Source organism: Melopsittacus undulatus, chromosome 4 (assembly GCF_012275295.1).
Source record: "Melopsittacus undulatus isolate bMelUnd1 chromosome 4, bMelUnd1.mat.Z, whole genome shotgun sequence".
NCBI classification, from domain to species: Eukaryota; Metazoa; Chordata; class Aves; order Psittaciformes; family Psittaculidae; genus Melopsittacus; species Melopsittacus undulatus.
Genome location: NC_047530.1, coordinates 16,427,244 through 16,439,922, shown reverse-complemented (window position 1 = coordinate 16,439,922; position 12,679 = coordinate 16,427,244). Strand labels below are relative to the sequence as shown.

Genomic DNA, 12,679 nt, shown 5'->3' with positions numbered 1-12,679 from the left:
TTAGCAACAAACGACTGAGGTCTAAGGCAGCAATGTTCGAGGGGGGAGAAAAACCCAAACCAAAATAAACTCATACCTCAAAATTAGTAAACTAGTCATGTGGACACAGAGAGTGAGGTCACTGGGTTACCAAAGAAGGAATTGTGCAGAACAGATGAAACAGGTAAAGGCAGCCACATGAACTGCCAGCTTGTTGCTCTTAGCAGTTTGATCAGTAGAAGCAGTGGGAAAGTCCTTTTCCAGCAGTCCCCAACCACTTGATTAGGCAGTTACCAAGAATAGCCATTTTGATCCCACATAGTCAGAAATTGTCATTCCATTTAGTTGCTGGTGGTGCTTTTCTCTGGAATTTATTTTGTTGCTTTGTGGTTTTGTTCAGGTTTGGCTGTTGGTTGGTTGGGCTTTTTTTTTTTTAACAGAGGCAGCCAGTACTTAGTGAAGCTTAGACTTCATGGATGATAACAGCACAAGAGTGATTCCCTGTGCACCTCACAAGCACTCTCCAGCTTCAACCCAGGACAAGGTTTTAAGTGGATTTTTACTTTTTCCAGAGCCCTTCTCAAATTTTGCTGAACGGAAATTGAAAGATCTGGGTGAGATTTTTATCCAAAACGCTGAGCACCAAAGGGACAAAGAGAAGAAGATCTGTGAAGCCCCTTTAGGAGTTAACCCTGGAGAGGCAAGGGGGTACTGAGGTAGCCAGAGTGGTTCCTTTGTGATGAAGCTGCTGCCTTCCCCTCTAAGCTGCTCATTTTCCACAGGATCAAACTGTCAGGACGTGTACATTCAGAACCCTAAGGCATCAGAGCCAAGAAGGCAGACTGGTATTTCCTGGACATCTCAATTCATACTTCATTATCTCCAGGGTTATTTCTTTTGCAAGGGGTGCCTGTTTACTACAAAATCAACCAGAATGAAATTATTTCCAACAGCCCTACAAAGAGATATCAAACTGCTGATGTTTTCTTGCACTTTGGATTCAAGTCTGGCTGTGAGGTGTGAGCCTAGATGTTAATACAGCTGCCTCCTCCCTCATTGCAATACCCCTCCATTAACCAGTTTCCCAGTGCAAGAATTTTGCTTGCTCTGTTCAAAATACTGTTAGAGTAGCACAGCTGCCACAGAGAAAGCTGGTCAACTGCCATAATAAGTATGCAAAAAATTAAGACACTAGGGAGAAAATAATTAAACTAATGGAGCCAGTTTACCCATTCCTGCGTGGTTTTGTAATTCATTTAAAAAGAAGCATCTCAGCTGCTTGTCCTTGAACGCCCCAGGAAGCTCTCTGCAACTTAACATATCTAAATGGTTTCTCTGGTCATGGACTCTTTTTCTCAGTGCTTCAGCTGAATGCATCAAAATCAGGGGAGTAAAGCAGTGTCCACCACAGCATATATGCTCCAGCACATGACCATATCTCCCTTCCATTGCTCTCCCTCAGCCTGGCAGATGAACTCGATTCTATTGAGACAAGAGTGCCCTAAAGAGTACCCAACCTTCAGTTAATTTCCACCAACTTAAAACAGCTACACTATGAGAACAGCAAGGCTGTCAAATGAAAGACAGGGAGCACAGGTGGAGCAATCAGGAAACTGCAAAATGGAACAGGAGCACATAGCTTCAGTGTGCCTTCAACGTGCACCACAGAGGTGACTCACAGCCTCATTCTATGGCCAAATGCTTTGCAAATAAATCAAGTTACAAGGGCATGTAGTGACAGGACAGGGTGAACAGCTTTAAACTAAAAGAGGGTAGATTTATATTAGATATTAGGAAGGAATTAAGGTGGTGAGGCACTAGCACAGAGTGCCCAGAGAAGCTGTGGGTGACCCATTCCTGGCAGTGTTCAAGGCCAGGTTGGACAGGCTTTGAGCAATCTGGTCTAGTGGAAGGAGGCAGGGGGGTTGGAACTGGATGAGTTTTAAGGTCCCTTCTAACCCAAACCATTCTATGATTCTATGAAGTTCACACAATTACAGACAATTATGACAACAGACTACAGTTACAGCTTGCATGCAGTCCACAAGTAGAGTCAGATACTTTAAAGACTGCTGAAGAACTGCTTTTAAGTACTTCTAAATATCTCTTGCAATTCTAAGTCAGCTAATGCTGGTTCTTGATTCTTAACACTCTCTCCAGAAATTATCACCCTTCCAGTTCACGTATCCTTTCTGCCTGCTTTTGGTGCATTCTTCTTCATCCTGCATGTTTCCTTCAAACACTGTTAGTCAGAAACTTCTAGACACACACATACAAAATAAACACTTTAGCAAAGACAGAACTAGAGCATATGCCTCCACCACAAAAATTTTAGCCTGTCACAATTTCATGCAAGTTTGTGTCAAGCTCTTTCCTTTGCTCCCTGAAACTCTCTGACATCTCTTACGTAGGAGGAAGAGAGCACCACTAGTACTAAATACACAATGAATAATTTAAATACCATTTTTATTGATTAAAAAGGAAACAGAGGTTTCTTTTTTGCATGCAGAAAGGAAAACTTGTTAAAACTCAACACACTTTAAGTGCTTTCCAGTCAAAACTACTATTTAAAAAAAAAAATAAAAATCACTACCAAAGTAGGTCATCTTTCCTGAGAAGACAATCAAGGAAAAAAGCACTTAGGCACCTCATTTCCAAAACCAGATGCTTTCACATTATTAGAAAAGGAAAAAAATAGTGGCTTTAGTTACTGTTTTTCCACAGATAACTTTCCAGACAGAAACCAGTGCTTGGACTATCTTCACCATACAGACAACAGTAGTGCCATTATTGTAGCTGTGTTTTTCCACATATAGAAAAAAATACAATTAACACAGCTCCAGTTAATTTTACTATTAAAAGCCCTGTGGGGAACAGTGCAAGTGACAAGAACCCAGTGCTGCCAAGGTTTATGTGACATTTTGTGCAAGTTATTGAATGAGATAATTTGTATGTAGCTACAAGCAATATTTAACAAAATTGTGTGGATTTACTGATGGGGAAAGGCATCTAATTATAGCATCAGTGAATGAAATATTCCCTTTATCTGGGGCACCACCAAATAAGGTCCTGCAGCCATGGTCATGCCAACAAGCAGAGGAGAACTGTGCTCACAAACAGCCTCCACAGCCCTCCAGTTTCAGGTCTCCCTGCTAAAACTGCCAACTAGTGCAAGACATAAAGAAAAAACATGTGAAATGGTAACAGAGCCAGAGAGGAAAATTCTTAATGTGCAGTGGCTACCAAACCTATTTTCAGCAAATGGGGGAAAAATATAACTCAAAATAGCTGGTAGAGGAGGAGAATATAAATGAAATCTGCAGCACTATACTCTGAGAAGTCTCTGGTACACAAAATCGTTTCCATTTAGACTCTAAAAACATAACCACAGAACCATTTTGATTGGACTTCAATCTCACAGAACCCCATTTTCACAAAATCCGCATCTGAACAAAACTGGAGTTGGTCTGCTTTCTCTCTCAACCAAGAAACAGATCTGAGTAATTCATTAAGGTGTTTCTTAATTTAATTCTTCTTCATAGAATCATAGAATCATAGAATAGTTAGGATTGGAAAGGACCTCAAGATCATCTAGTTCTAACCCCCCTGCCATGGGCAGGGACACCTCACACTAAACCATATCACCCAAGGCTTCATCCAACCTGGTCTCATTCTGCCCTCAACTAGAACATTAGAAAAAATTCATATAGTATGTTATTATTTCTTCTTGTGTGTGTGACACATATGTATGACTTTACCTTCAGAGGCACTGAATTACTGGTCCAAAGTATAATTTCCAAACACTTTAATGTGAGGTAATATTAATGAGCTCCATTAACATCAAAGAAAAGCAAAGTATGGAGACATCATATTTAAATAAACAACTTTGCTCATTCCTCCCCCCACAGACATGCAGCCTTTGAATTAAAATATCAAACATAGTCAAAAATAAGAACGAAATTCTTTGTTAAGCAGACCTGTGTACTTCAGTGTCTGGTTAACCAGTTACTTTTTATTGTCTTCAATTCATTTAGTTTCATAGAGACAAGGAAAATGAAGATACAGGGCACCAGAAGCAGAGATAAATAAAAAAGAATGGACATAATTGCTTCTCCTTGAGCACAGTATGACAGATTCTCATGAAAAAAGAAAGTGTGCTTCAAAATCTCTTAGGATGCAAAACATGAGTTTTTAAGTGGAACTTCAGACACATGTTTTCATGGTCCTGTACATGTCATTCTGTTTACTGAAGTGAATCCTTCCACCTAAACTTTATTGCAGAGGCTTATGAAAGAAGTTCATGAACCTCTGAACATGTATTTTATTAATCAGGATATAATAAGGGTTTAGCTGAAGTTATAAAACAAAACAAAAATCATGATTTCATGTGCATTTTATCCAATTCCACCCAAACTTGTTTCTGTTTCATCTTAATATTAGGGTTTAAGACTGCAACTGAAATAACCACAAACTGCCTCCTGGAACAAGTCAGGCTGACAGCTCTCTACTACAGTACTTCAATTTGTTTTGTTTTTAACAAAGGCAACAATCCCACGGCTAAAATAATGCTTTAGGCAGAAAAAAAACACTCATATTCTCCATCTTGCCCAAAACAACACACAAAAGTAAATCAACAAACACTGCCAAAATAGTCCCAGACCATAACTTAAAATGCTGACAACAAAGACACAGAGACTGACATGAGAAAGATGCTGGAGGAATAAAATAAAGTCATTTCCAAACATGCAAGGCGCCAAGTGCTACAGCTAGAACAACATAATCTTACCCTCTAGCTGAGCCTTCCCTTTTTATCTCTGTATTCTAAATTTGCACTAGTTGCTTTGCTAAAAATATACTTTGAAGTTGTCATAGCTATTGGTCCTGGCTTGTCTTTATTCTGCCTGTAAGAACAGCTAAAGTAATAGATCACTGTAATTAGACTTTTATGGGTGCAAGAGACAGTTTGCTTCAGTTACAAACAGGAACAGAGAAAAAATGAGCTAAAAATGAAAGAAAACTAAATAAATTTAAATAAGATGGTTGCTTCTGAATATGGAAAAACTACCACTAGAAAAAGACAAGGCTTATCACCAAAAACCCTAACTAGAAAGAGGGAAACAATACACAAGGGCTAATGGTACCTTTTCCAAGACTCAAAAGACAGATTCATATGTGTAAAATGAAAATTATTTATTCAGTGCATGCATTATTTGAATGGAAAAATTTAAGGCCTATAGGATATATAATAAAATATATTATACATATATATATATTTAAAATATCTTATATATGCTCAAAGAATATATCTCCTATATTAGACCAAATGATATAGTCAGGAAAAACAAAGAATTTGTTCATCATCACTACTTCAAAGGAATTCAAGTATATGTGTGCACATGCATATATAGATAGATATATGTATGTATTTATATATCTAAAACCAAGAAAATAGTTATTTCAGGCTCTAACTTCCTATCATGTTACACACATTTCCCTATCTGTAACTTGCACTAATCTGACTCTTTAACCTCAGCTAAGTTTTAACTTTCACTGCAAGAGGGATGGAAAGAAACAACAAATCACAAAGTGTTTAAAAGCCCATCCTACAGGTAGGTCACCTACACCTGACTAAAAACCTGTTTCTACCACTTGTATGACAGCTTTATTTGTGTCTAAACAATGATGCAGGTCAGCTTCTGAAGTCCTCTGGGCACTTTTTGCAATTTTACACTAATGCCTTAGATCATTAATCATTCATACATGTCTAACAGATGCAGAAATCAAACCCACACTCCCTCGCCTTAGCCTAACGAAGTTCCCCTAACAGCTACAGTCAAGGTCAGCAGCACTAGCTTTGTTCAAGGACATTGACATGTGTCAAACTTAAGCAGTACAAATTGTTTGCTACTGCAATGCATAAAGGGTGCTTGCAGTTATCTTAGTCCCTATTTAAGGCAATCTGAAGAAAGTACAAACCTAAAGCTAGAAAGTCTTTTTTGGTTACTGTGTCTCCTTTTTCACGAAACAAGGTCATACCAACCTCTTCAAAAACATGGCCACACCTATCCTAAAACCAGCTGGCTCTCTTGGCCACACTACTCCAGACTCCACACCTCCACTTGCCTGAGAATTAGGAGCTGCTTACTATTACTTGATTGCATTTAGTCATCAAAATTTATAAATATTTGTGGGCACACTAGTACTATCCTCAGCTTTGTAAGGTCTTCTCCCTGCCTGACATTTATCCCTTAGAACACTCTTGTAGAGTAATTGCATCTCTCCTACATCACTTTCTTTTGCTCAACTAAATAAGCCATTTGTTTCTAGTCTATCTGGTGTAACAAGGTCATGTCTTCTGAAGACAGGAGATGACAGTGGAGAAGACTACACCATAACCTACATGAAGCCACTGCACTCCCCTGGAAATACTTCTCCAAGACACTCTGGGATTATATTTGTGTTTTCATTGCCATGGCACAATACTGGACCATGACTGTCCAGCATACTCATGCCTTTCTTCTCTCCTGCTCCCACCCAACAGACCTGTTACATATAGCCATTCCCATCTTCGATCCCCACTGTACAGCTTCCCTCTCTCTCTGTAGGGCTAAATTAAATGCCACTACTGTGGTTCCTCTCCCCAGGATTTTGCCATATGAGTTAACGAAAGAATTTTAAAGCTGGGATACAGCTTTTCATCTGGAAGCAGAATAAAAATTAGGAAATGTCAAGAACAAGATGTCTTAAAATGCCATAAAGTATAATGATAGTACAGAAAAATCTTTGCATAAAATTTAAACACTACAGGTCTTCAGTGCTATCAACCCATTCATTATCATAATTTTACAATTTTATGTTAAAGAACCAGTTACAAAACAGAATTAATTGTGTAAGAATCTCAGATTTCACATACAAAAACAAGGTTCAAAGCCTTTACATGCAGCAGAATCCTAAAATATAACTGAAGAAACAAATAATTAGAATGCCAAAAGGATTCAACAGTTTAAATGCATTTTAGGTTCAGTTGCCTCTTACTAGAACAGCATAAAACCTTGAAAGCATCAGGAAACTTCAAAAAGATGTAGACTGCTTTCATACAATAAAGTATAAAAGTTGTATGCATGAAATCCACCTCATTTTAGCACACTGCAGCTTTTTCTTTCTTTGCCATGTCATGATTTGGACTGTACACTTATAGGCTTTGGCTGGTTTGGATTGCTTGGCAGTGTCCTATGGAGATATATTTCATGTGCCATTTAGGCCAACTTAAGAGCAAACAAATAGCAGTCTTGCTTTTCTGACTAGCTCCCAATACCAGCACAGCATTTTTTTTTTGTCTGAAATCTGAACAGCCAATTTTAACAGCAGTCTCTTCCCTATCTTTCTGCTTCATGGTTCATGCATTTTTTGCATGTGTACATCTGTCTTCACAACTGCTTTCTCTCCCATTTTCTGCCTTATCACCACTTTGGACCAGGTCTGACAGCAACACTCCAGCTATTTGCCATGACTGGAACCCTGAAATCTGCCTAGAGAAAAGCTGTTAATGTAAGGTTGCCTTTTCTTTTTTTAAATGATTACGATTCATATCTTAAACCAGCATTTAAAAAGAGAGTAAAGCTGCCAAGTGCTGAAGGTAGCAAACAACTCAGATTTTTCTGAAAGCATCTTGTGGCAGCTGCAAGTTTGTATTACATTTACTTAGAACAGTAATTGCTTTTGGAAATTCGATTTTCCTGCTTGTTCAAAAGATTTATGATGAGTAACCATAAAAATTCAAAATTTAACTCCCTAAGTGCCAGTGTTAGCAAGCAGGTATAGAAGATGTGCCTGGCAAAATTAAGCAGAAATGGAAATATATATCAGATTATCCAGGTCATTTGTTTGATGATAATCTTTGATATACTTCAGAGCATGCATCCTCACAGTCGTTCTAAACACCTCTAACAGTACAACTTGTGAACTCTTCCCCATCCTAAGAGGACTCTCTCAGGAACAGGAATGCATTGCCATCCAATCTAGATTTTCAGTTCTGTGTTTTCATCCTTCTTGTTATATTCTTCAGGTACTCCTAAACAATTCTTCCTTATTGGTATTTTCAGTTCTTACTTAGTCAAGCCCTATTTTTTTTTTCTCTCAGAGGCATGTTTTTCCATCATCCTTTCTGTAAGAAGATTCAATTTGCCAAAGTATTTTGGTAACAGGTCACCTAATATCTCCGGTGCCAGAAGGTGTCCTTGAACTGTTTGTCTTCCAATACAATCTGCAGAAGTTGAACTTTCAGACCTGGATTATTGGAACAATGAGCCAAAGGGCCTCTGGGACATAGTAACCGGCACTTGGAAGCTAGAAAGGCAACCAAGGGTGGCTGGATTTCAAGGGAATGCAACCAGCCTTTAAAATCAATTTATATTTTCTGTTACTGTTTGCTTGCTGTGTATTTTTCTCCTCTCACTGGCTTTCTGTTGCATTTTTTATCTTCCATGCTGTAGCACCCACACAACGCTCACAGACTGAAGTGAGGACTGGGATATCACTCATTTCCATAGAAGCCCTCATGTATTGACATCATCTGCTCCCATGAGAAGGAGGGTAGTGCATTTCAAACAGTCTTTTTAAACACCATGTACCACTTTTTCAATCAATCAATAAAAATCATTCTTCCTCTATCAATAAAAAAAATTATCAGCATCTCCTCCAGATGTGTCCAGACTAACTGAAGAAAATATGGTGCCTACATTTTACTTACAGAGTAGTGCTCAAATGGCAATGCAATTTCTGCAGCACCCTTAAATTTTTCACTGGATGTAAATATGCCACACAGATAAATGACAGTACATCCTTACTGCAGCAGTACACATAGCCCTATAACCAGCCCAGGGCTAAGTACCAAGACATACAGAGAGATGAGAGGAAGTACAGATCTTAGGAGAGAGATGCAGCTTGCTTATTTAGAGATATCTAGTAAATGACAGAAGTACCCAACAGCCTGGTGTCAAGGCACCCATGACAGTCAATGAAGACCTAGTCAATAAGGCTCATGTAGCTTTAGGTACAATTCATTTTAACAAGTGTAGCATAAGGCAAATTACACCCTAAACATTACCCACCCTAATGACTATCTGAACTACCCAATTCACACAGAGATGTTTTCCAGAACAGCAGAGCAACACTGAACATTTTGGATTAAAAAAATAACGTGCCTCACAGTTTGGTAAATATCAGCCCCCAAAAGGTTAACCCTGAAGGCAGAAGAAAATAAGACTTGTCTCATTGAGACCATCTGCTGCAGCAATCAAAGCAGTTAGAATCCATTTTCTTGCAGAAGTCCGCAGAGAGTATCAGAAACTAATTGGAGTCAAAACAAATTAGTTTATTTTGTTCTGCATGGCCAAAATCCATCCCACTTAGCTTTACCTACCTAAGTAAAGATAACAGCCTGTTCTAGGCTTTTCTCCATAAACGAAACAGACAGAGGTTGCTCCAAAGGTACACTCAGCACCACCTAAGATCTGATTCGTCCTTTGTATGTGTGCATCTCTCACTAGTGATTATAAAGAAAACCAGGCTGCCACAATTATCCACTTGACTTACAAAATTCAAATAGATCTCAGTGAGTCTCAGTAAACAAAGCATGAACAATTTGAGATTGTATTTGGAGGACCTTCTTTTTTCAGAACCCAAAAATATGACAATATGTCAAGCAATAAAATAATTGACATAGCAAGAATTACTGTGGTCCCATTACTGAAGCCCACCCTTCTTTCTTCCTCATTAAGGAGATCAGCAGTTGCATGTCAGGATGTTTGCTATGAGAAGCAAACCTTTTTTTTCAACTGTGACATAACACCAGCCCTGAGCTGTACGGTATGCTGGCAGATTGTGTTCTGTATTTCAGGGAGTCCAGTGCGATGTTTTTCTCATTCATTACTGGCAATCAAGCCATTTGAAAGGAAATGAGAGATGAAGAGCTAAACACTCATTTGGAGAGAGGAGAGATAATCAAGAGAATAAAATTCTTATCTCAGATTTTGTATATGATTTCTCAACACTAAGGAACATATAATTGATGTGTAACACATATAACTAATATCAAACAGTAAATTAGATTCAGAGAGTCACTCACCAGTGGAAATTAACTTTGAAGAATAGGTAGTACTAACCCTATTCATAAAAGCAACAAAAACCTCAATGAAAAACCTGACAGATACGCATTAGTTTAATATTGATACAAAATACCGTATTACTAAACAATGCATGGGGCATGCCATTCTAAAAGATAACTAGGTATTTTGACACATGACTGTTTTAAGAAGAGCTGAGAATACTGACATCTAAGGAACACCAGTAAGAAGAGATGAATCAAAGGATATGAGTATGCTCCTTATTGATACCACAGAATTTGCAACCCTTATTCTACAGCAAAGGAATTGAGAAATCGTTAAGTAGAAATGCCATGAGATACATAGAAAGTGAGGCACATTCAAATAAAACATACAGTTTTCAAGGATAGGTACATGTGTGTAGAATCACAGATTTAATGCCCTAATTCTAGATCATGCAACGAGAAACTTCTTTCATATCCCATATCTGCTTCCACCTGCTGGGGTGTTGGACCTCTCAGCAAACAGGTTCTAAAAAGATAATCTGACTGAGTACTGCTTCTTCTAAATTAGCAGCCGAAGTGTGTTCATAACACATTCAAAACAAACAAGCCTACACATTACCCAGAAAATTTTCCCATGTTAACAATTCCAGATTCCAAACCAAATATGCAACAACTAAACCAAAATTATGGTTATCAAAAAGTAACACTTTAAACAACTTATGCTCTATATGAAACCTAAATTATTTTCTCAGCACATGACAGTTATCAAGATTACAGTCACGCAAGCAGAAAACTGAACCATGTATACTCAACACATTTCAGTCACTTATAGCTGGTTTATAAGGTGTAAAAATGAGTGAAGATATAAATTTTACCCAGGATCATACATGAGGAAACTTGATTTGAGCTAGCACCGTAGCTGTCACATTAACAGAATGGTACCTTATTTAAGCCATGCAAGAAATCTTTTTGTCAGAACCACACATTTTCACATGCTACATCAGAAACATTTTGCAGAATAAGTAAAATATATGTACATGATTTCATTAAATTACAAAAAGACTCAATTTCATACTGATACACCTAGCCCAAAGTAAAACAATAGCAAATGGATCAGTAAGTAGATTGCTTTCCTTCATCTTTTATAGCGCCTCCAAAGTACTTCAGAATAAGACATTTTACCATGGGGAAAGAATGCTTGACATCACACATTGCTGTTATTTTACCTTTGTCATTAATTTTTCACTTACACTTGAGAGGTTTATTTCTTAACTTAAGCAGTACAAAATAGGAAGTAAGAACAACTACTATGCAACTAAAATCACAATATGAAAATAGAAAAAAATGTACTAAAAGATTGTTGTATGCCAGTTGCTTTACACTAGTGTGATAAACCTTGGAATGTATGTACAATTATTTTAACTAGATTTAGTAAAGTTGAATGATTAGCCAAAGTCACAGCATAACTATTCACAAAAAGTCACAATTTCAAGTTTGTCTTCAAGTATTTTATACAAACAAGCTTAAATGCTTCTACTGAACAGAATAAGATTTCCAAGCTCTCAAATGTTATGGTTTTAAATAACTACTTTCTGAAAACTATTTCACAGTTATTCATCCAAACAGCCTGAAATATACCTTTGACTTCAAAAGGGGCATGAGATCCTTTTACAAGCCAACCACATAAGAAGAGATTTTTTTGAACAGCTCCAAATCCTTACCTTTCTGTAGACTATCATATTTGGAGAACTCTCCTCTGGGTCAGGGGTTTCCACATTACTTGGATCAGTGGGTGCTTGTGCCATGTTTGCCTCTTGTCACTCAGACTGCAAGGAAGAGAAGCAAAAGTCAGCATCACTCCAGGCTGCAAGGGAGTATGGCAGGGACACATGACCACCTCCAGGGCAGACAGACAAGGATGGTACAAAGTGAACCATGCTCCAGACTTCACCCAGTGCAGAATTTTATCACACCGTGTCAGACAAATGCTTTGAATTGACGTGTCTAAAGCACAACATTCCGTGAGTGAGGACCACCATGTTGCTGTGATTTGCATCATCACACACACACTTCTAATTCTGATCTTGTATTATAAGCCCCTGTTGAATAAAGACTAATTAATACCTCACACACTATGTTTCCTTGCTATAAAGCACAAATGACTAAGACTTCTCTAGGAGGTTTTATGGTACCCTCAAACAAAAAGTAAAGGAGAATAAAAAGCTTGCTGTGAGACAGTACAAAACCCCACTGGAATCAGTTAGTGCAGCACTGCCAGGCACACTGCTGGTTGTTGCCTGCAGACACTCAGAGCTGCCTCCAGCTCTCCCCAACCCCAGAGCAGTAGCCAGCAACCAGGGGCCATAACTGATTGCTCAAAGCAGCATCCGTCACTTATGATACAGCAGGGAAGTGGCAGCAGGGCAGAGGCAAACAGCCATGCGTAATACTCCTTAACCTGAACTGTCTTCTAGAAGCACAGAAGTGCTGCCTTATCTTCTCCAGGTCATGCCAGGCTTGAGGCAAAAACATTAGTTTTAAAAAGTAAGATAAAATAAGAGCACAGGGCAGGAAGGACACTTTAAATTCTAA

General features: G+C 38.3%; 1 protein-coding gene across 1 annotated transcript in view; it reads right to left on the bottom strand.

Moving 5' to 3' along the window:
* The window catches only part of RGS6 (regulator of G protein signaling 6), a 218,941-nt gene extending 207,043 nt beyond the window's left edge, over nucleotides 1-11,898 (bottom strand). Inside the window, exon 1 of the mRNA XM_034062378.1 lies at nucleotides 11,809-11,898. Coding sequence (XP_033918269.1) covers nucleotides 11,809-11,892 — 84 coding nt within the window. The 5' untranslated portion in view covers nucleotides 11,893-11,898. The remainder of the gene's footprint in view (nucleotides 1-11,808) is intronic.
* Nucleotides 11,899-12,679: the final 781 nt, after the last annotated feature.